This window comes from Castanea sativa, chromosome 9, assembly GCF_040712315.1.
Source record: "Castanea sativa cultivar Marrone di Chiusa Pesio chromosome 9, ASM4071231v1".
NCBI lineage: Eukaryota > Viridiplantae > Streptophyta > Magnoliopsida > Fagales > Fagaceae > Castanea > Castanea sativa.
In genome coordinates, this window is record NC_134021.1 from 45,476,466 (window position 1) to 45,500,086 (window position 23,621).

The window sequence follows — 23,621 nt, forward strand, 5'->3', positions numbered from 1 at the left end:
CATCTAACCATTAAGATATTTAAAGTGATCGTGATAAACTTCGTCTAGTAAATATATATTTTCTAGTAGTGTGACAACTTTAATTTAACCGTTGGACATTTTTTATTTATTAAAAGCTTTAAAAATAACCATTTAAAACCTTAATAATAATAAAAAATTAAATAGATTTCCAACCCTACCTGCTAGAGACAAAATGGGTATCACCCCTAAGTAGGATCATAGGCTGAGATTTTTTCTTTAGACCCAACCCGGCCTGGCTCGTTAACTAATCAACAACCTACTATACCCCAACTATTGTGACTATGAGTCAAGTAAAAATAGCCCATTGATGACAGGTTCACGATAGTCCTAAAAGACAAAGTACTTCATTCAATTAACACTAATGAGATTGATGTCATTAAAAATTACTCAACAAAATAACATATTTCTCTGTTTGGATAATTTTGATAACAAATAGTAAGAATGATTTGGAGTATATTGTAGCCAAAAATAAAATATTACAAATAAAAAAAGAATTGCGCTTTTTAAGACTAATAAACAAAATATGTATCCCATCAAAAAAAAAAACAAAACAAAATATGTATATAAATGCCCTCAAGTCACATGGCTGAACAGTTCAGCGGCTTCAGACTTGTAGCCAACCATGGCAACACCCACTAGTAAGTATTAAGCTGGACCAAAACTGGTGACTTTTTGCACTGCTCAGCACCCTCCGAGTGAATAAAGCCAGAATCCAATCTTTAGAGAGATTCCAGAATTCTCACTCTTTAAACTAGACCAACACATCTCATAGATTCCTTGATCTCTGCAATTCCAGAGGAAATAACTCCCCGATGAAAATGTGAGAAGCTTGCTCTCATCCTACATGAACATCTTCAGTAGGGCAGTACAAGGAGAGTGCCAACTTCTTCTCATGCTTCAAGGAAGCAATTGCTATTCAGACTTAGTGCACATCGTTACTCATTTATTAATCTTCTGTCTTTTCCTCCCAACCTTGTGTTTGCTTAATTTGGAAGCATTAGGTATATGAGTGGCTTCACCTTTCTTGCTTGTGTTAGTTGGCTCCTTTCTCTTTTCATGATTTGTCATAATTTGGTCGTGATTCCTCTTGCTCTTCTTTTGTCTTCCTTCTGACCGACCCTTCATTGATTTTGCATTATGAGAATGCCTAGCACTTTGAACTGCTCTTAAACCACCACCACTACCAGATGACAAGTGATGCTCATTTGAGCTAGGGATGGAGGCATAGGCATTGTTTTTCTTGTCTCTCTTTCTTTTCCTTTGTTCTACTGAACCATTCTCCTCAGGTATAGAACTCATTGCTTTGTGTTTCCTCTTCTCCAGCCTAAAAACAATAAAGCAAAATAAGAGATGGAAAGAAAGAATAGAGCACGATTTATCAAAAGAACAGAGCAGCATAAAAAATTTGATCAGTTGTACATGGATCCAGAAGCCTTCATAGATGAATCTGCAAGCATCATTTCTGTATCAACAGCATCAGATTCTTTGGAACTCGTTTTGCCATGGCGGTTCTGCAATAAGATACATGAGGACAACATAAGCTTCCATCATATATGTTTTTTTTTATAAGTAATGTAAAATTTATTCAAATCATAAAAAAGAATCACCCAAGTATACACAACGTACACAGCAGGGGATCATAACAATCAAGTACATAAGTTACAAACATTCATCATATCATAGATTGAAAAAAATGGAGTGGCTTCCAACGATGGACATCCAATCAGTCAGCATTCTAAATAAAAAAAGTTTAAGATCAGCCACTGTCCTTTATGAATCCTCAAAGCACTAGTTGTTTCTCTCCCACAAAATGCGCCACATCAAGCAATGAGAAACAGCCATCCAAATTATCTTGCATCATATATATATATATATATATATATATATGATGGAAGATATTATTAATAAAAAAAGCCAACCCGATTACATTGAGGATGTACTATAGGGGCACATATCAAGAACCAAAATTACAACAATCAAGTAATACAGGAGGGGAAAAACAAGAAGAATGAGACAAAGCCACACTCCATTCAAGGAGAGCATGCAAAGAAAAAAAAAAGAAGATTTAATCTCTAGCGTAGAATGTTCACATCCCTCAAAGCTTCTAACATTCCTCTCACGTCAAATACACCATATTAAGCAATGAGGCACAAGTCTCCAAAAATATATATTGCGATGTCGCCCAAACTTACCTTACCAAGACTCAAACAACTCTAACCTTATGAGGCCAACCCAATGGATTCCAAATGAAATGTTTCTTTATCAAACACACTTCAAATGAACTCCCATCAAAAGAAAAACGGCTGCAGGAGGTACATTAGATCCCTATGTTTAAACTGATAACACTCATTCATTAAGGGGGGCAAGAAAGTCTTTATGTGTCTTTAACTAGAGGACTTCATCTAATGAATGGCTGAGGACACACTATGAGACCAAATTGATAGTAGAGAATATAGGAAAAGGGTAAAATAAGAAAAGAATGCAAGGAAAACAATCAAACAACAGCCAATAGCTGGTCTATGTAACATTTTAATAACAAAATCAGAATATCTTACCCTCCCCCCTAAAAAGAAATAAAATCTTTCTGCGTTGGTGGTTTCATTCTGGTTTGTGACACTTGTGGTTGGGCCCGTCCTAGCATTCTCTTACAAATGCATAAGGCGTTCCAGGCAATACAAGTGCAGGACCATACAAAGACACAGCCAGATACCTAGTTTCAAATACAAGCTTGTGTTTATTTCATGCACAATGTCTATCAAACTCCTCCAGACTTCTAATCCCACTGAACTATCCCCCCATCTCCGTATTTGCCATCCACCTAGTTGAGCTCACAGGATGTGCTTCTACCATGCTAATTGTGCATGACAACTGACAAGTACAGCTACTCTTCAGAAAACTATCTTAAGACATGCTGCAACTTTATATTGCTAATGTTTTTCTCAAGATTATAAAATAATTGCGAAGCCACATAAGCATGTGGCTTATTAATGCCTTGTGCCAGTCCTTTGACATTTAAAACAAGGCCTCAATGGAGAGGAACCTATGATCTAGCTATGCATCACCAATGATTTTTAGTAGAGATTACACTATTTGAATATAATGCATTATGGTATATAAAAAGATCAAACTTGAGGGCCTAAACAGCTCAAAGGAGTTCTCAACCAATTGGATGATCAAGTCCCTCTCTTAAATTAAAATAAAATTAATAAACTATATTCAAAAATGAGCTTAAATGGGAAATGAAAGAATCACCTCAAAAACGGTCTTCAGAAAACTCTTATATTTCTCTGGAGTAACTGACTCAACTACTGCAGAACCACACTTCCGTATTATTATCTCCATTATGACAATGACCTGTGAATAATGATGCACATGCATATGTATGAAAATTTCCAACACCAACACCAATATAATTTCATTTATATATGTAAATAAGGCAATTAAGTGCTTAATGTCAAATTTGCAAGTGCCTTTGATCTAAAATGATGTCTGGAGACAGATGACCATGGTAAAACTTCATAGACAACATCAGACAGAAGCCTGTGTAGGTCTTTGGCTTGTAAGCATGACACTAGTACTTTCACGAAGCCCAAAACAGCCTGTTAAATATGCAATCAACTAATTAGCATCAAAAGCAAAATCGTACCAACACTGAATCAGGAGCAACTAAGAGAACACTCACTTTTATAACTTCCACCACTTTGGTATGCAGCAAAGATAAAAGTGAGGGGACAATATCAGGCATTGAAAGACAGATATCTGCATCCTGATAAACCAATACTGACAGGGCAGACACAGCCCCACTCTTTATATGAGGAGATGAACCAGAAAGATAGCCCATTATCTGATTATTGTAAAATCATTAGATATTAAAGATGAAAGCAGTTGGGGAAGCGGTAACTCATCCAATAATCAAGTAATTAAAAAGTACCATCTGTATTAAATCAGATGTTGAAGTAGAATCATTATTATACTTACCATGCCAATCAGTTTGTGATAAGGTGCATCAGAAATAGCTGATGAGTCTTTCAAGCTGGCACTTATCTTAAGGAGAATATCATAAGCAGCTTTCCTGAATTCTTCGTTTCCCTACATATTTAAAAAAAAAAAAAAAAAAAAAAAACACACACACACACATTAGTAGTGCAGAAATCTCTCTTATCGCAAAATTGGCAACTTTCTTATAGGTAGCTAGATGGGGAGGTGGGGTTTGGACGAACATGGGGCACCACAAAGGATGTCATTACCATTGGCTGTCTCTTGAACCCAGAATTGGTAACTCTGGTTCAATAGCAGATAAGAGTTATAAAAAAGGTGTGATCACAATGGAACTTAAGTAATGTTGAAACAAGAAGCTTCAGAAGGCTCAAGTACTAAGCTTACTTCAAAAAGTTGACAACAGAAATGTAAATTCATCAAAAGGAAAGATAGAATTAGAGCACAGCCCCCCACTACAACATACATACAAAGAAAATAAAGAAAACATAAAACTATTAAAAAGGGAGAAGGAAATACTGGCATACAACTGCCAACTTATACAACCTAGTTTCCCAGAAGTTGCAAGACAGTAGAGCTCTTAAGGGCCTCTCCATGCTTTCAGATGATCCACTAAATGTACATACAGTCAAGTATCCTCATTATTCATGGATGCATTGACTCCCGAACTGGAAATCATAATTGACTTCAAATGAATATTCAATTTATCGGAAAAAGACTTAACGTGGATAGATATCTACCTCGAATGCTACTTTAGTGGCAGCTAGCTATGTTGCACGGACACGGCGATACAGCAATTTTTGAAAAATAAGGACACGACACGGCATGGACACGGCAATTAAATAATTAATTAAATTTTATATTTAGGCATATTTTTTAATATTTTTAGACAAAAAATTTGTTTATGTATAAAATTTAAATTATGTAAGAACTACAAATAAGCAAATTAACACCCAAAGTCATACAACAATATACATATAATGTTTAGAGTACAAACCAAAAGTTTAAATAGACTACATTCAACATCAAACTAGAAACATAAAAGTGACCGTGAGAGTGAGATTAAAAAAAAAACATTATATTATATGGCACATAATATTAATGTAACAACATTACATTATATGGCACATAATATTAATGTAACAACATTATATAATATATATCCCACTCTCACGGTCACACAGTGACCGTGAGAGTTGGATTAAAAAAAAAAAAAAAGCGTTATAAGTTAAATACTTAAATAAGCAACCCGTCCCATTCACCCAACCAAATGGCCAACAAATATCCGGGAAAAAAAAAAAAACAAAAAAAACAAAATAAAACAGAGAGATGCTTAAGCCAAGAGGTCGGACCTGAGATGTCCACGCCGAGAGAGAGAGAGATTGGAAGGGACAGGGACGGAGCGACATCTATGGAGCTCGCCGATCGGCCCGATCTGGCTCCGGCGAGGGACAGAGGACAGCGGCACAACAGGCAGAGGTCAAAGGGAGGGTGGGTGAGAGCTTGAGAGGTGGGTTTCGGGCTAATGAGTTCTCACTTCTCAGACTTTGTTTTAGGGTATATCATGAAATCAACGGTATTGGTAAGTCCATCTGTCAAAATCTGTGATTTTCTTCTTTTTTTTCTTTTTTTTTCACTGCTAGCGTGTCGGATGTGTCGGAGCCGCGTCGGCACCATGTCGGAGAAGGAAAAAAAAAAAAAAAAAGACACTGCTCAGACACCGGAGTCCGGCGAATCGTACCGGTTCCGGTGTCCGACACTTGTCAAACACGGACACGTCGCCAAAAATGGCGTGTCCGTGCAACCTAGGCAGCTAGCCTTCCACTATCAACCCTATTGTGAATCATGTCACAATCCATCAATAGTAGGTTAATGGAAGTGAACAGCCATTGTCTAATTAAGAGGTTTAAGCTACAAGCTTCTTGGCCTAAAAAAATTAAAGGATAGAACTGAGTGACACGTATGGGATAAAGATCTCATCATTTGCAGTTACAAGGTCAAGTCTAAAATTCAGGCAGAGCTTCAAAGATGTACTCTTAAGAAACTAACAAGCTAGAGAGAGAGAGAGAGAGAGAGAGAGGCAACGGGCTAAACAAAAATGGGGTAAAGCATTTACAGCATCATACTTCTGGAAATCATAGCTCTTACCTCCTTTAATGTGAGTATAATCTCATTGAGAATAAGAAAAGCCTTTGTGTTCTCCTCCTCCAACCTCATCTGCACAGAGCATACAAAGATTTAACAAAAATTCAGCAAAAGAAATTGAACTGCCTTTTTAAAACTGTATAGAAAAGGTTGCTGCTTCACGAATAAGGCAGAAAAGTGTAGATGTTTGTAGGGAACCAACTAAACTACAAGTAATGTGCCGAATGAGTTCAAAGCATGTAATTATGAATGAGCCACCCCCCCCCCCCCCCAAACACACACCCTAGACCATGATTAAAAACTAAGAGCATTGGTCCATGACATATGTTTGCAATATCTTTTTTTTTATAAGTAATAAGATTTATTGATATCAAAAGAGAGACACTCAAGTACAAAGAAGTGTATAGGGGTAAACAGATCAAGTACAGAAATTACATAAATCAAGAATTGAAGATAAGAATTGGTTTTGCAAAGCTGGCAATCAATCCAATAAGGTTCTAAAGAAAAATAACTTGAGGTCAGGCATGGTACTTTCATTATCTTCAAAGCACCTACTATTTCTTTCATTCCAAAGGCACCACATCAAACAATGAGGAGATATGTTCGCAATATCTAAGAAGTAAAATGCCAAAAGCAACTGATTTCATCTAAATATGTATTAACTATAAACCATTCCTATGTGCATGATATTTAGCAGTCCCCCCACCCTAAAAAAAAGTGTGCTCCTGAAAGAATACCAATCCTAAAGTAAAAAAAGAAACAACTAATTGTGCCAATAACTTCTGGTTGTATTTCAAGTAGTTGATCTTCATTTTGAAAAGAAATTAAAAAACGGAACTATGAGAATGTAACACAGCCTCATTCAGCATAAAATGTTTGTGGAAGATCCTTTGAAACAAGAACACCAGCACAGGTGTCAAGGTCTGAATTGCAAGTCTCTAATGGTTATATAAGAAATCTGGGATTCAATCCCCGCCTACACTAAAAATTGATTGGTGTCTTGGTCTGATGATAAAGAGCTATTATCAAGAGCGAACGCCATAGGTTGAAACTCTCTCAAAAAATGTCTGAATTGCAAGTGGAATAGCATGATAATTGAACATAGGCCACATACCACAAGTGCAAAACAACAAGAGCTGGTACCAAAACTGATGAAGTAAAAATTTCTCAAGCAATTTAATAATATAAAAATAAAATTAAACATAGGAATCTTTTTTTTTATAAGAAAAAGAGAAATATATATATATATATACGAAAGGCTACTCTATGCATCAAGAACATAGAGCAAACCTAGAAAAAACAAGAAGAAAACAGAAAAACTACAAAAGAGAAAGGGAGCTAAAAAAAGAAAGGAGAGAGTCACTAGTCGTGAGTCCCCAAGCCATAGACCAATCAAAAAGAGTCCCACTAAAAGAAGCAAGCAACTGATAACCGGTGCTATCCAAATCCTCAAAAGTCCGCCGATTTCGCTCCTTCCAAACACACCATAGGATGCCCAATGGAACTAAATTCTAAATCTGAGACGAGTGCTTCCCCAACCAATTCCACCAACCAAAAAGCAACTCTGGGATCAATCTAGAAATAACCCAAGACAAGCCAAAAATTCTAAAGACAAAACTCCATAACCGATAAGCCATCTCACAATGAAGAAGTAAGCGGTCTACCATCTCTCCACATTGGCGTCACATAATGCACCAATCCACAAAATCCAATCTCCTCAATCTCAAGTTATCACCCGTTAAGATCTTATTCCAAGCTGCACACCAAACAAAGAAAGAAACTCGCCTAGGGGCCTTTACTCTCCAAATAACTTTCCAAGGAAAGACAATTGAGGGACAAACTCTTAATTTATTATAGAACGACCGGATGTCAAATTCCCCATTAGGCTTTAACTTCCATCTCATCCGATCTCCAACATCCCTCGGAGGAGTATTAGCTCCCAATAAACGAAGGAAATGCAGCCCTTCATCCATCTCCCAATCCTCAAATTCTCTAATAAAACAAACATCCCAAATTCTTCTCTCCTCCGCCCCCTGCCTAGACAAAGAAGCTTCAACAGAAATCTCCTTATCAATGGCAATACCATACAACCTAGGGAAGGCCAATTGAAAGGGTTAATCCCCATACCACCCATCTTGCCAAAACCTCACTTTGTTCCCCAAACCAACAACAAACTGACAATTTTTGCTGAAATCCTCCCATCCCATGCGAATACATCTCCACAAACCACACCCATGAACTCCCCTACCCAGCTTTAAGGTTCAACCCCCCCAATCTTCCCCAAATTTTGAAGCTACCACCCTTCTCCATGACCGATCCTCCTCCTTTCCAAACCGCCACAACCATTTTCCCAGTAAGGCCTTATTGAAGGCAGTAAGTTTCTTTATCCCAACCTACTAGATGAGACTTGTTACCACCCCAAAGAAAGTCCCTTTGCAACTTTTCAATTTTATTAGCCAAATGAGTAGGAATGGTGAATAACGATAGAAAATAAGTAGGAAGACTAGATAACGTACTCTTGAGTAACATCAATCGACCCCCCTTAGACAAGTACAAGGTCTTCCACCCAGCTAATTTCCGCTCAAATTTTTCCAAAATAGGATTCCAAATAGAAGGGGAATAATGAGAAGCCCCCAACGGCATGCCAAGATAAGACATAGGCAAAGATCCAACTCTGCAGCCCAAAATATCAGTCAGGATATGCACATCAACAACCTCCCCTATTGGAACCATTTCACTTTTATGCACATTTACCTTCAAACCTGTTACCGCCTGAAAACAAAGTAACAACAATCGAATATGCAGAATTTGCTCCACATCTGCATCACAAAATAGGATAGTATCGTCTGCAAACAAAATATGAGAAACACATTCCCCACCACCCCTCCTACCCTCGACTTTAAAACCACGGATCAAACCAGCTCCCTCCACTCTTCTCAACATCCTACTAAACACCTCCATCATGATCAAAAACAACATAGGAGATAGCGGATCTCCTTGTCTTAAACCCCTTGAGCTACCAAAGAAATCAGCTGGAGACCCATTAATCAAAACAGAGAACTGAACTGTGGATATACAAGTATGGATCCACTTACACCACTTTGCCCCAAAGCCCATTCTGTTCAACAAGTACAGCAAAGCCTCCCAATTCACATGATTGTAGGCTTTCTCAATATCAAGTTTACAAATGACTCCAGGAACCCTACTCTTCCCTCGGCTATTCACACACTCATTCGCAATAAGAACCGGGTCAAGGATTTGTCTCCCACCCACAAAGTCATTCTGATTCTCAGAGATCAACTGATCTAAAACCACTCTCAACCGATTTGCCAAAACCTTAGCCAAGATTTTGTACACACTCCCCACCAAGCTAATAGGGCAGAAATCTCTAATATTAGAGGCGTCATGCTTTTTAGGAATTAAAGCAAGGAAGGTAGCATTAAGGGATTTTTCAAACTTACAATGTTGAAAAAACTCATCAAAGACCGCAAGGACTTCTTTCTCCACTATTCTCCAACAATGATGATAAAACGCCATAGTAAACCCCTCCGGACCTGGAGCTTTGTCCCCTTCCATATCTCTAACAACTTGAAGAATCTCCTCCCTCTCAAACTTCCTTTCAAGCCAAACCCTCTCCATATCCCCAATACAATCAAAATCCAAACCCTCCACAAAAGGCCTCCACCCCTCAGTCTCCTTGTACAAATTTTTATAAAATTGTCCCCTTCCATAGAGAACTTAGGATTCCAAACTTAGGGTTCGCTAGAGTCAACACCAGACTATTAGAAAAATTCCAACTAAGTTTTGATTCATCATAAACTTGTTTTTTTTTTATAAGTCAATCATAAACTTGTCTCCATAGGAATTTAATAACATGCTTATATAGACTACAATGACAAATCCAAATCTTTGAACAGAAAAAAACCCCAATCTTAATTGACTTGGGTCAAAGCCAAATTATTGAATTACAAAAATAACCTTGACTCTAATCATATAGACTACAATGACAAATCCAAATCTTTGAACAGAAAAAACCCCAATCTTAATTGACTTGGGTCAAAGCCCAATTATTGAATTACAAAAATAACCTTGACTCTAATCAATTAAATAATAAGACCTAAAATAAAATCATATGGACCAATAGTAAAAAAATAATTGGCTTCTAAACTTAAACAAAACAAAATTTTCTTCCTGCTCCTTGCATCAATCACCCAACAGGAAAATGGACACAAGACACAAAAGCCATCTGAGATTGTCTGGTAAAGTGTAGCCAATGAGCTATACAATTCAAGTGGAAGGAACTACAGCAAGCCAAAACAAGCATTGGTCATTTTGGCATCATAGCTTATTCAGCAAAAGCTGAATGATGAAATGCATTGTGAAGTCAGTCATAGTTGGGATATAAAATTTCATGGTGGTTAGCAGAAACTGAAATAATATTTTCAACTATCTCATACGTGATAAGATGACTTTATAAACCCACATGTATAAAACAAAAAACTAGAGAAACGCTTTCAGCTATTGCAGTCAATAACCATCAATGTTTTGGAACTGCACAGACAATTGATAAAAAGAGCATAGGAGGAAGGGGCTGTTATGTAATGATAGCATCTAATCTACCCAGGCCATCAAGCAAAAACGTATTTGGATGTTAGATAAGACAAAATAGGAGCAAATTTGTCCACATTTTGGAGGGCTTCACATTTTTATTGGTATTCTTGTTATTTTTTCTGTAAGTGTGTATGTGTCCCTATTTATTTATTTACTTTGACAATAACAAGAATTGGTTAATATGGTTGCATGTGTTGCATGCTCTGATAGCTAATCTTAATTGATAGAGGGCACTCAAAGACCTTTGCTTCCTACCAACCAATACGCTTTCATCTTAACTTGTAGAAAAAGATACGGCTTCTGTTATCATTTTGAGTAATTACATGAGACATTCATAGAGAAGTGCTAAAAAATTCAAAACCAGATCTACAGGGCATGCTGCATTAGTTTAAGAATCACTAACTGGGACAGCAGAAAATAACTTAGAGAAAAATATATTAAAATAAAATTAAACAATTAGCAGGTAGAAAAGTAAAAAATGAGATCAAAACAGAGGAAAGAGAAAGAACAAGAGGAAATCAAAGATAGAAAGCGCGCCCAGGCAGTTCTCCAAACTTAAGGCTATATTATGCACCAATATTTAGTGAAGTGAACAAACATCTTTCTAATTAGAAAAATAAAAACACCGCCTACTACTATTGAGGACCAACTGCACAATTTCCACCATTATAAAAACTAAATAAGTTTATCATTACCTTAAAGAGAGAATTTTTTACCTTCAATGCATGAATCATTAATATGTGGAGACTAGCAAAGCGACTCCTAAGAGAGGCAATATCGACAGGAGACTTAAGACCAAGTAACAAATCAATCAGCTCAACAAATCGGGAAGAAGAAAACCAAGCATGTTCCTGTCCCATTCCATAACATAAATGAGAATCAAGTTCATAATGATAACAAGCTCCAAAAATAACATATTTAAGAGTTGGGAGATGCCAATTCAGACCTCCAGAATTCTGCTCAGGGTGTGGTATGCTTCACAATGACCAGACTCATTAGTTACCTAAAACCAAAGGTTCACAAATGGTGTCAGCCTAAATCCATTAGTGAAAGGAGAACAGAATTGGCATTAATAAAAAGCATGTCATGTTACTCATGTGGATAAAGAGTGCCAACAATATACCTCAAAAGTGTGTGTAATAAATTTATAGATTAGATCAATAAGATCCTCCTTGGCTCCTTCAACAAAAGAAGATGCTAGCTCCATTATCACACACCTGAAAGAATAACAACATTAACTAAACACTATATCATCAATCTATTTTATGACCATATGACCAGAAAATGGGGGAAGGTTTTTTTTTACCTGATATACAATGGCACTTCATTGACTACAAAGTATCTAACAATAAATTCCTACCAATACAAATACAAACAAGCTATACTTTATTTACATATTTTGCATAGGCTTAAGTGCTAGATAGTACTGATAGTCAACAAGAAAAGGTGGTTTTGGAGCAGGAGGGAAAAAAATTTAGAATAAAATGATCCAACACATTCAGAAAAACTTATACAAAATGTTTTATGGTCTAATAATTGAATGACTGCATACAAGCTGCAACGAGGGCAGATATCATCAAAATATTTTATGACTAGAAAACAATAAAGAATTCTCTTAACTTTCTACCATTGTCATTCCTGTAGACTTCACGTCATCTAACACAACCACTTATTAGACTTCACGTTATAAAATATAACGGTGCAGCCCATATGGTAAAATTTTATGAAAAAAAAGCATCATTAAAAACCATATATCGGACTACATAATGATTGCACCAGGAAAATGCTGATGCCAGCAAATAATGCCATAGGTAACCCATTTGCATCAACTATGGATACATTATCAATAGATGTAAGTTTGCCATCAAGATGGAGGTTTTGAAATAATTGCAAATTTTGGTTACTGTAGCAATTTGACAGACATGTACCAAGAACAGAATATTGCAATCAAACTCGTTCAGAAGACATTTAAGAGGGCAATACCTTTTTTTTCTAGGTAATAAGACTTATATCGAAAAAATTGAACATCGTGTTCAAGATGGTGAACACTCTAAACAAGAAACAAATACAACAAGTTCAAGAACTAAAGTTAACAGATTTTAACTTAAGAGGGCAATACCTAAACACAAATCCTTTTCCCTACCTACAAAAAAGCTCCTAAATAATATTTTGTTAACAGAAAGTTAATAGAAAATTACTGCCAAAATATTTAGTGTTGATCATCACAAGATGAACTTTTAAAAGACGGTAAAGCTAAGAAACAAACAAGCTACCAAATGACTCTAAAAGAAGTATGGAGTGCAAAACCAAAGAAATCATTATGTAGTTAATTTAAAGTAAAGCTCCTAAAAAAATTCTATTTGTTATCAAAAATAAAAACCAAATACTTTGCCAGGAAAACAAAGTAATGAACATCCAATTAATAGCAGCAAAAATTCATACAATTCAGTTGCTTTTATCTTGTTGAAGTAAGATATATTGGTAAAGGCCAATAAGAAATACAATACAAAGCCATAAATAACAAACAAACAAAATTCCCGTGTTCCACCTTTATCAGTTGACCACAAAGACAAGTTCTTCATCATCAAACAATCATTTATACAGAAATCTCAAGTAGGATTATCACATGGCTACAAAACAGGACAACCCTATTTGGTTGAAAATGCTGTCTCAGGGAAAACCATTTTGGCTCAGCTTAATTCTACTCCTCTTAAGTGAGGAAATGGACAATCCTATTTGGTCAAATAACCATAGACCCTTAAGTCCCTTTGCTTTACACGACTTTCAAACAAGTTCTCGGATATTAAGCCGAAGTTTTTTCTCCATTCCATGAAATAAAATACTCACACAGACTTCCTTCAAAAATAATAATAGTGGTGGCAGTAAATGACAGCAGACAGAACACTACATTTAGATTATTGTATTACTGCTAAAATTAATATATATATATATATATATTCATATATTTATAAGTACTGCTAAAATATATTATTAAACCTAAAACCCTTGGCAGATGGCCAATTACCCAAATTATATGATGCATACACTCACGTTACCAGCTCTGCCACCACCCTTGGGGCCAAAGCTCACTCATCCAAAAAACAATGTCACTCACATTTACCTCTGATTCTCTTTCTCTGTACTGCTTAGATTGCCTTGTTCTTTATCAATCATTGCTTGGTTATCACTCTCCAACTTTTCAAATTCACCCTCACCATCTACGAACTGAAACCTCTCCAATAATGACATGAGAATCATTTTGGTTATAGAAGAATCAGTAATAGAAGCCAGGCATCCAATGGCATCCTGAGAAAATGAGAACAAAAAATATTTAATCATATTATTATTTAGAAATTGGCTAATAATTCATACTGCAAAAGAAAATATAGACCAAGAGAATATCAGAACTAAACAAGCAATAAACCAATCTCAAACCATAAAAAGAAGATTAAAATTCTTTAAAAAATGACACACAAAAAAATACTCTACATATAATTTTATTTAAGAAAAGATTAATGCAACATTCTCAATCAAGAAACTTATTTGTGTCCCTTCAAAATAACTCTCAGCTGAATAGAATCAATATTAGAATGAATACACATACATACATACATACATACATACATACATATATATATATATATACATATATATATATATATATATTGCAGCCATGGAAATTTCTCAATCACTAATCTAATGTACATATTCAAAACAAAATCACATTTACACATTTGCACTTAATTTTCAGTCAATCACGGAGTTGTTAATCTGTAGTTGTTCCAAAACTATGGCATGTTATTAAGCTCCAATACCCTAGAGTAACAAGTTTAGCTTCTCCAAAAGCCCACAGGTTGGCTTGGCATGTGTTAGCATAAAGAGACCATCATGTAGGAAGGTCAGTGTTGGTATAATATCGGCTCACATTGACCATCATTGAACCATGAGACCTGCCCAAAACCAAGAGTATTGAGGTTGACAATGGTGGCTTGGACTCTAAGATACATGTCAGTTCTTTTTCTATTACCTAAAAAAAAGGTTAAATAATGCATACCCAAAAAGGCGAAGAAAATAAGGTATAAATATTAGAAAGGGAATTAAATTTGTACAAAATTTGTGTATGGAATTGCAAATGGCTACAAATAGACCACCTTTCTATAACCACAGTGGAGAAAAACAGAGTAATTTATGGACTACTATTATGCTTATCCTGTAATTACAGGTATGGAGAGCAAGAGAAGATATATCAAATTTCTAAATATTAGTTCAGTGAGTGACAAATGGAGAACCTTTAGATACGAACGCTTCTCAGGAAGTGAATCAACAAATAAGTTTGTTAGAGCCTGGAGCAACTCTGTGGAACATGATGTCAAGGCCTTGATGTTTTTCGTTGCAATCTTCTTTGAGTAAGTGGGTACATTTCTGAACTGTAACACACAATCTTTTTCTGCAGAGGAATTGGGTTCTGCAGATTCTGTTTTAGGGCTAAGAACATTCTTGTTCTGATAAACAAGAACCTGTGCAAAAAGCCAAAAAAAAAAAAAGCATACAGAAATGAATAATTAAGGACACAACCAAAAATGAACATTAAAAAAAATTGAAAGAAAAACACCCTGGCTTTACATATGAAGGAGAGAGCACCTGTAAGGCAACAGCAATATTTTTATGCATAAAGGAGTCCTCCTTTAGAAAAGTAATTAATATTTTAGCCAAAGCTCCAACATTTTGGTAAGTATCAGTAGGATGGCAACAAAAACTAGGTAGCAGTCCCCACAGGTCATGGGCATGAGCCTGAAGATCTTGACTGATTGCTAACTTTTTAACTGGAAGACAAGAGAAAGAAGAAAATCCACATGTAAATTCTTGAAATGGTTCACTATATACCATCATATACAGCAAATAGAAAACATTGAAAGACTAGTGTGAATAAGAGGAATGATATGGCAACAGAAAGTCTCAATCCTCTCCGCAAACTTTCATAATTACTAAGAAATTTAATTTTACAACAAAAATAACCAAGGTTAAAAACTGAATATAAAAATGCCCAATATAGTTAACACATCCTGGATAAATGAGTTGTAACTTGTAACTCAGTATATTAAATGACTTTTAAAGGAATCCCGCACACAAGGTCTGCAGTTCAAGACAAAGTAAGGATGGAGATCAGGTATGTTTCATCATTTACCTTTATATCCAAAAGGAAGAGGAGCCTATTTGATAAAAGGTGTTAGAATGGATAGATATTGGAAGTGATAGCACATACAACATGCACAAAGACTCACACTGACAACTCATACTCTGATTTCAATGAAGCAATGAGAGAGAGGATTGTGAAAAAAAAAATTGAAATAAAGGATAAGAATTCCCTGTATTTTTTGACGAAATACCTTTACGACTAGCCTGCTCAAATGATTTAGCAAGGGGCACAACATTCTCAATATAGTACCCTAGTGATGCTTCAACAACATAATCTTTTAAAATAGGTATCAACCAAATGTTCAAACAAGTCAAGTCCGCATGTAAGGAGATAGGTAAAAGTGTAAGTATCCGCTCTGGTCCCATAGCAATTACGGCAGACCCAATACATTTCCGAAGCTGCATTATCATCAAAAAAGATATTAACCAATATCAATAGAAGTCAATTGAAAATAACATATTTGCTACTACCCACAAAACTTGTACCTCTACCATGAAGAAAATTCAAAGCAAAAGTGCAGAAATAAATTGACATGACTTATCACATTCGTGAGGAACTTTATGGATCCAGATTATAGAGTGGTAATACAAGATCTGTTGAATTGCTTGAGCTGATAACCATATAAAATTCAATAATAAGGTAAGATTTAGAAACTCTGTAATAAGAACCAAAAGTCTCCCGATTAAGTATGCAAAATCCAAAATTATTCCCAAGTTGATGCACAAGCAAAGAACATCATAGAGTCCAATATTGCCAACCACCACCAATTTTCATCTAAATCCAAACTTCATCAAAAAGGCCTTTCCACTAGTACTAATGATAATATATGATTCAGTGCAAGGCCAAAACACTAAAATGGAATTGGCAAATTGCTAGTCACCAAAATTAGAGCTTGATGTAGGTGACAACAAGGAGAAATTATTAGGACCACTAGGAGGACTGCTAACGTGGTCCTCTCTGACCTCCTAACCAATAAAATGCCGTTATTTATGCAAATATGACATCATCTGGTAATTTTTATTTTTTATTCCTTGTGCTGATTAGGAAGCTTACACATACATTTACATAGATGACATCATCTCATTGGTTAGGGAGAACCACATTAGCAGTCTTCTCAATGTAAATAATAATTTCTTGACAACAAGACCAAAAAGACTTTATATTTACATATTCATTCAAACCAAAGGCTTACCAACATGGGATTAGTTAAAATGAATTTCCATCAACTTACATGGTCAGTGTTGGATGTGCCCCCATTGGCAAGGATCATCAAGTCCGCAAGTTTAAGCACTATACTCTTCATAAAGACATATGAGATTTCTCCTACAACCAAAAGTACATAATATGAGCAGAAATTGCAGTATTTTACTAAAAATATCAGTGTTGCTCACAAATGGCAGTAACATACTGAACTTGAAGTACAACATGCATACAGGTGCATAAATCAACATATACACTACCTGGAAGCTCATTTATGGAGTACTGTGACTTTCACAATAAAGGGGTTTCAATAAAATTAAAAGAAATTCCAAAAGATAAAACAAAATACAAAAAATAAAGGTATTATATCTAAAGAGTACCTAAATATATGGTTATGCTCTTCACAATGATTCCATATTATAAATGTACTATGCAAATGAATAACTGGAACTCATTGATAAAGGAAAATAACCCAGTTTGGAAATTATTCCTCATAGGCTATTTCTAATACCCTCTTGAATTTGTAATTGAAGTTTTTTTTGTATCTTGTTGCAAGCCTCTATATTAATGCAACAAGGTTCAAACTTCTACTATTAAATTATCACCTATGCAAGGGAGTCAATTTCATACCGGAGGCTGTTTCGGTTTGGCCAAGGGAATGAAATATTACGGTACCTGTTGATACCGATATACCATTTCGGATTTACTGCTATTTATATATTTCTATACATAAATATATATATATATATATTTATTATTTATGTAAGTATGAATTTATTAATTTTGATGTTTATCAACATAAAATTTAAAATCCACATATTTTATTAGTCTACATATTAGCTTAAGTACATTAACCAATATATTAGATTAAATAAAATATTTTTAATAATTTTTTCATTTATTTAATTTTTTTATTGTACTAGCCGAAATGCTAATACCAGCCAGTATGGACTGGTACAGGCCACTATAGCCGAAATAGGCCGGTACAAGCCGGTATTTTTTTCCGCTACCTTTTGGAGGAGTACCGGTATCAATTTAATGACCGGTAAGGTATATTTCCCCGGTACGATAGGTACCAATACGATATTGACTTCCTTGCACCTAAAACCTCTTTATGTTCAATAATAATGTCAAAGTTTCAAAATAAGGAGTTTACAAATTCAAAAATTACAGATATATTGTGATTTCATACTACTCTCTCTGTCCTATGTTGTTTGTCCACCTTAGAAAATCCAACTCCTAAATGAATATTATTTAATGAATTGTCTTTATAAATAACAATTTATCAGTTTCTAAAGATACCCTTCATAATCAAAATTAAAATAAAGCACGTGGAAAAGAAGCATTGACTTTTCAAATAAAGTACATGGTAAGTTAGGAAAGTTCTTTCATTTTCATTTTTTTGATTAAGAAAAGAAAGGATTCGTTGATAAAAAGGGCGAGGCCCAAGTACACAGGAAGTATACAAAAGGACTCTTTAAAGGGTAAAAGATCTGAGCCCAGCGAATAAAGTCAACCAACATTCAAGCTGTCTAAAAAAGCTAAAAGATCTGATCCCAAAGCAAAAGAAGGCAAAGTAGCCTGTTCCCACTTGAATAATCTTCACGCAAACTACAACTTAACAATGTCCAATTAAAAGCTTATAAATGTACTTTGGCTATTCTCAAGTAGTGAATGTTGAAGTGGATTTGGGGTCAGTCTTAAGATCCAACCATACAGACAGTAAATATCAGACATTTGAAATTTATATTCAATAAAACTAAGGGGCAACTTAACTTATGAAAATAAAAAGAAGGGTAAATTAGCAACTGAACCAAGAATATGGAGATATCGCAGTCCTACCCTCAAATTGATTACTAGAAAGTAGTCCTAGCATAAGCATAATATAGTCAACAACGAAGAATGCAACAAGGCAAAGTGTACAAACGGTAAGCACAGTCCAGGAATTTTCTTTCCATTTAGCATTAATTTTCTAAGAATATCGTTAGTTGTCATGTTGCAAAACAAACTGGAAAACTAGCATCTCGAGTTTTTAACACTCGAGATCAATGGTAGAACTCGAGTTTTTAAAACTCGAGACGCAAGCGGTGCCATTTGATGTGGAAAAATTCCACGTAGAACTCGAGTCTTAGAAACTTGAGTTCCACCATTTTCTTTTCAGATCAGCTCTTCGTCTTCGTCTTCTTCGTCCTCTTCCCCTGTTCTTTCAGTGGATCTCAAACCATCTGATATTCCTTTTCTTTAAGACTTAAATGCAAGCGGAGGCAACCCCTTAGCCAACAAGAACCCAATCCCATTCAAAGTCTGGTACCTGAAATTACTACTAATCCCCATGTGAAGAGCCCAAGTGAGCGCATTCAATAGTGACACTCACCAACTCTTCCATTGGAACCTTAAAAGCAAATTGTGGATCTGCAACAACCCTCGATCTACATCGATTCAAAAACAAACCCAAAAGCCCAAATCCCCCAGAAGACTTGGAAGAATCATTACCAAAATCATTCCCATCTCCTCCTGCTCCTCCACTCTAGCCTCCGTTACTGACACCACGTCCGATCCCAGCTCCGTCAGCAAAAGGCAATAACTTGTTGGGGATTGATTTTAGAGAGCGCTTTTGATTGTTGCTGAGAGATGATGATGATGATGAAGAACATGGAAACGAAATTGAAGCAGGTGGGGCAGCACCAGCATAAGTCGAGTCTTTAAGACTTGAGATCTATGTGGCATAAGAGTGTCCAACTTAGCAAGTAGGAAGTGAGCCTTTAAGCCTCGAGTTTTATATAAAACTCGAGTTTCTAAAACTCAAGATACTAGTTTGCAAATTCCTTTCAAACGCGTGTTAACTTACTATATTCTATGCCCTCACTATGCTAGTCTCCAAATATCCCCCACAATCCAAATTGAACATATAACCCCTATAGGATAGAAGGTTTGGCAAAGTGATGCTAAAATTGCTGAGCATGAACTTTGTTTCGTCAAACAATTCAAGCCATGCCAATAGATGATGAACAAACACCTTAAGTTACGTAAAACCTCGATAAAAAGTGTCCGGTGCAAGTAGATTATTAACTGATATTGAATGCCCAAAGTGTGCAAGTAATAATTCAGTAATTACTTTTTCTTTTCTTTTTTTATAGGTAATAATTCAGTGATTACTTTAACGACCTTATCTGAACAAAAGTGGTCGATTAAGAGAATTTTAACATGCCTTAATTCTCCTTTTTACAATCTACTGCTAAAAGACAATGAGACAAATCAAATAAGTTTGTTTGATAAATAGACAAATAAATAAGTTGATTCAAGCAAGTGAAATTTTTAGAAGTAACAATAATTATAAATAAATATAAAGATTAATCTGCAGAAGGTAGATATCAACAACATAACATACCAAGATTGAGAAACAAAACAGTTATGACCCCCAAAATATGCTCATCTGGAATTCCACTATAAGTGGCAAGGGCATTCTCAAAGATAAGACAAACTGATTTTATTGCACTTGCTTCCATGCTCTCCTGACCTTCATCATCAGATGGTTTATCTTTATCAGTCAAGAGAGTTTTATAATCCGCAAGATGGCTGAGCAACTCTTTCAAAATACTTGAAGCCAATGATGCAACGCTAGCCTCTGAACTTAGAAGACCTAAATCACCATTGGCAACATGAATCAGAAGATGTATAATATATACCGAATTAACAAAAAGGATAGAGAGGGGAAGGGGGGAAGATGATAATGATGTGAAACGTGACAATCACAAACAGCTTCTTTTTTAAATTCCATTGCTCTATTAAACTTTGTATTGTAATTTCTAGGAGGACTTTTCTGTAACCCTTTGAAAATTCTCCTTTAATGAAGTTACTACTTACCAAAAAAAAGATAAATTACAATTAACAACATGAGATGAGACAGCAAAAGAAGCTACATCAAATGTTTCAATGCTAAAGGCATAGTTGCATCATTAATAATGTTAAAATCCAATACACAACTAGAAACATACCTGCTAAACAGCCACAAACTAGAGGAAGATTCCTAATCCACAAGCTTGATTCTCCATCATGAAGTATATCCAAAGCACGTTTTAACAATGTTGCTGCAGAAATATCAGTGTCCACAGGGTTCTTATCTCCCGAAGACACATACGACACAAGCAAATCTACAATTTTCTGTGTCTCTGGAACAGTAACTTCAACTCTCGATGTTTCAAAAAACACTTCAATAACTTGAAAAACATGTCTTGTAAGCACCGAGAACTTGGAATTCAGAAGCTTCACTATTTCTGAGATTACTTTTGAACTAACTTTTGTAGAAAGACTCGGAACACTAATCTTCACTACACTAAGCATATAAAGAACCTCCAAATGTTCGGGTTTCAACAATGTATCATCTTTGGACCCATCTACAGCCTTCAAACTACATAATTTAACTGCCAAAGGCATGTTGTTTTTGAGCATAGACAGTACCAACTTGCTCGCGGCCTTGTTTACACCCGAGCTCTTAAAAGACTTAAAAGCCTTCACAAGACAATCTTGAGCACATCTCCTAACCTGAACCAATCATATACTCACTGTTTAAATTTTAACAAACTCATAAACTCAATATGAATAAAGAATCAAGCATTACCTTGGGACGGCGATCGATTGAGAAATCAAGGAGAGTTTGGAACCCTAATTTGAGAGAATCCCAATTCTCCAAGTCACAAAACCCTAACAAAATTCCTAAACACTTGACCACAGCCTTCACAGTGGCGACGGCCAAGCCTCCATCGCTCCCTCTCTCCTTCCCAACCAAATTGACCAGCACGGACACCGCTTCGCCCGCCTTCTCGGCGCTAATTTCCTGCGCCGGCACCTGCGGAAGCACGACGGACAGAAATGACAACAGCGCGGCGGCGGCGGTGGAGTCAAGCGTGTCGGAATTGGAAGCGGCGGTGTCGATGGCAGCGGCGAAGTAGGCGGGCGGGGTGAGGGGGAGAGACTCGGAGGCGAGGATGGAACGCATGGCGGCGGCCGTTGCGAGGAGGTGGCGGTGCTGCGGGGCGGAGGACCTGGCGTAACGGTCCATGAGCTGTTGGCAGATGTCGGAGCCATCTTTCAAAAGCTCCTCCGCTTGTTCTTCTGGTTCTGGCATGGTGGTTTTGCTTTTGGTTTGGTTTTTGGATTTGAATTTGGAAGTGATATCTGCTCTGCTATGCTGTCTGGTTTGGTTGTGATTTTGGAAGAGACAGGGTTTAACTGTTTTTAAGGGTTTAGGGGTTTAAAAGTTTTCGGTTTGTGTTCTCGGGTTAGGTCCGACTCGCTATGATCAGGTTTTAGGGGTGGGTGTTAAAGTTTTGGGCTTTGCTGGGAATAGGCCCACTAGTCCAATATTTTATCTTCCTTATTTACAAGTCGACACAAATTGAGGAAAAAAAAAATAATGTTTGTTTATTTAAGAAATGAGTTGAGGGTTACGATAAGGAATAGTAATCTTTATTACTATGAATAAAATATGTTGTAATGAAATAATTAAACATATTTATAAGTTTGATTGTGAATTGCAACATTAGATAAACTTAAGATTTATTTTTAGATATATCTTATTCATATCATTATATCTTTTTTTAAATAATATTTTTGTATTTGAAAGAAATATAAGTTTTTTTTTTTTATAATTGTTAGTGTATATGAGAAGTTTGTTTATTTAGAAATATATTAATTTTAAAAATTATTACGCCTACGAAGGAATTATAATTACAACTATTTTGTCAAATTAAATAATAACTAAAATCATAGAAATAATTATTACATTATAGTGCTATTACAGTCTACTAACACATGCCCCAAGTTTAGGCTTTGACAATTAAACAAATTGAATTCAAACAAAATAATATACATTTGAACAAAAGCAAACGCCTCCACCCCACCCCAAAAAAACAGGAAATCAGCTACAGCTACTACACGCTCTCTCTATTGATACTTATCAACTATAGCCCGACCACACCATTACAAATTTTTGGCTTCAGTCTTCTTGGAACCAAATCTTTCCGGCATAACCACCATCAACCAAAGCCTTATTTAACATCAAGTTACTAAAGCAGGCCACAACTTAGCACCGACAAGCCAAAAAAAATTTTTGATATATATCAACTGTAACCCAACCACACCATTACAGATTTTTGGCTTCAATCTTCTTGGAACCAAATCATTCTAGCATAGCCACCATCAACTAAAGTCTTATTTAGTGTGCGTTTAAATACCACTTATTTTACTGAAAATAAAAAAAAAAAATTTAAAATTACTGTTCACTCTGCATTTATTGTTCATATGCCTTGGTGCACTATTCATGTCACATGAACATGAACAGTGCACCATGCGCTAGTCTAAAAAAAAAAAAAACAAACAAACGCAAAACGTGGACGTGAGATAAGCTATCCAAATGGAGCTTTAACATCAAATTGCCAAAGCATGCCACAAT

At 35.8% G+C, this 23,621-nt stretch overlaps 1 protein-coding gene across 2 annotated transcripts; it reads right to left on the minus strand.

Annotated features, from left to right (window-relative positions):
* Nucleotides 1-373: 373 nt before the first annotated feature.
* On the minus strand, nucleotides 374-22,408 carry LOC142611303 (uncharacterized). 2 transcript variants are annotated; one of them, XM_075783409.1, is made up of 18 exons: nucleotides 21,789-22,407; nucleotides 21,166-21,712; nucleotides 20,559-20,810; nucleotides 17,202-17,293; nucleotides 16,161-16,368; nucleotides 15,415-15,596; nucleotides 15,063-15,290; nucleotides 13,895-14,079; nucleotides 11,897-11,990; nucleotides 11,720-11,776; nucleotides 11,490-11,624; nucleotides 6,166-6,234; nucleotides 4,000-4,110; nucleotides 3,704-3,865; nucleotides 3,492-3,620; nucleotides 3,274-3,375; nucleotides 1,441-1,532; nucleotides 374-1,345 (listed from the first exon to the last, which is right to left on the minus strand). In XM_075783409.1, exons 1-18 carry the CDS (start codon nucleotides 22,293-22,295, stop codon nucleotides 961-963), a joined length of 3,537 nt encoding a protein of 1,178 aa, XP_075639524.1. In that variant the 5' UTR covers nucleotides 22,296-22,407; the 3' UTR covers nucleotides 374-960. The 2 variants fall into 2 exon arrangements, with proteins under 2 accessions (XP_075639524.1, XP_075639526.1); XM_075783411.1 differs by lacking the exon at nucleotides 3,492-3,620 and having other exon boundaries at nucleotides 3,668-3,865; nucleotides 21,789-22,408.
* Nucleotides 22,409-23,621: the final 1,213 nt, after the last annotated feature.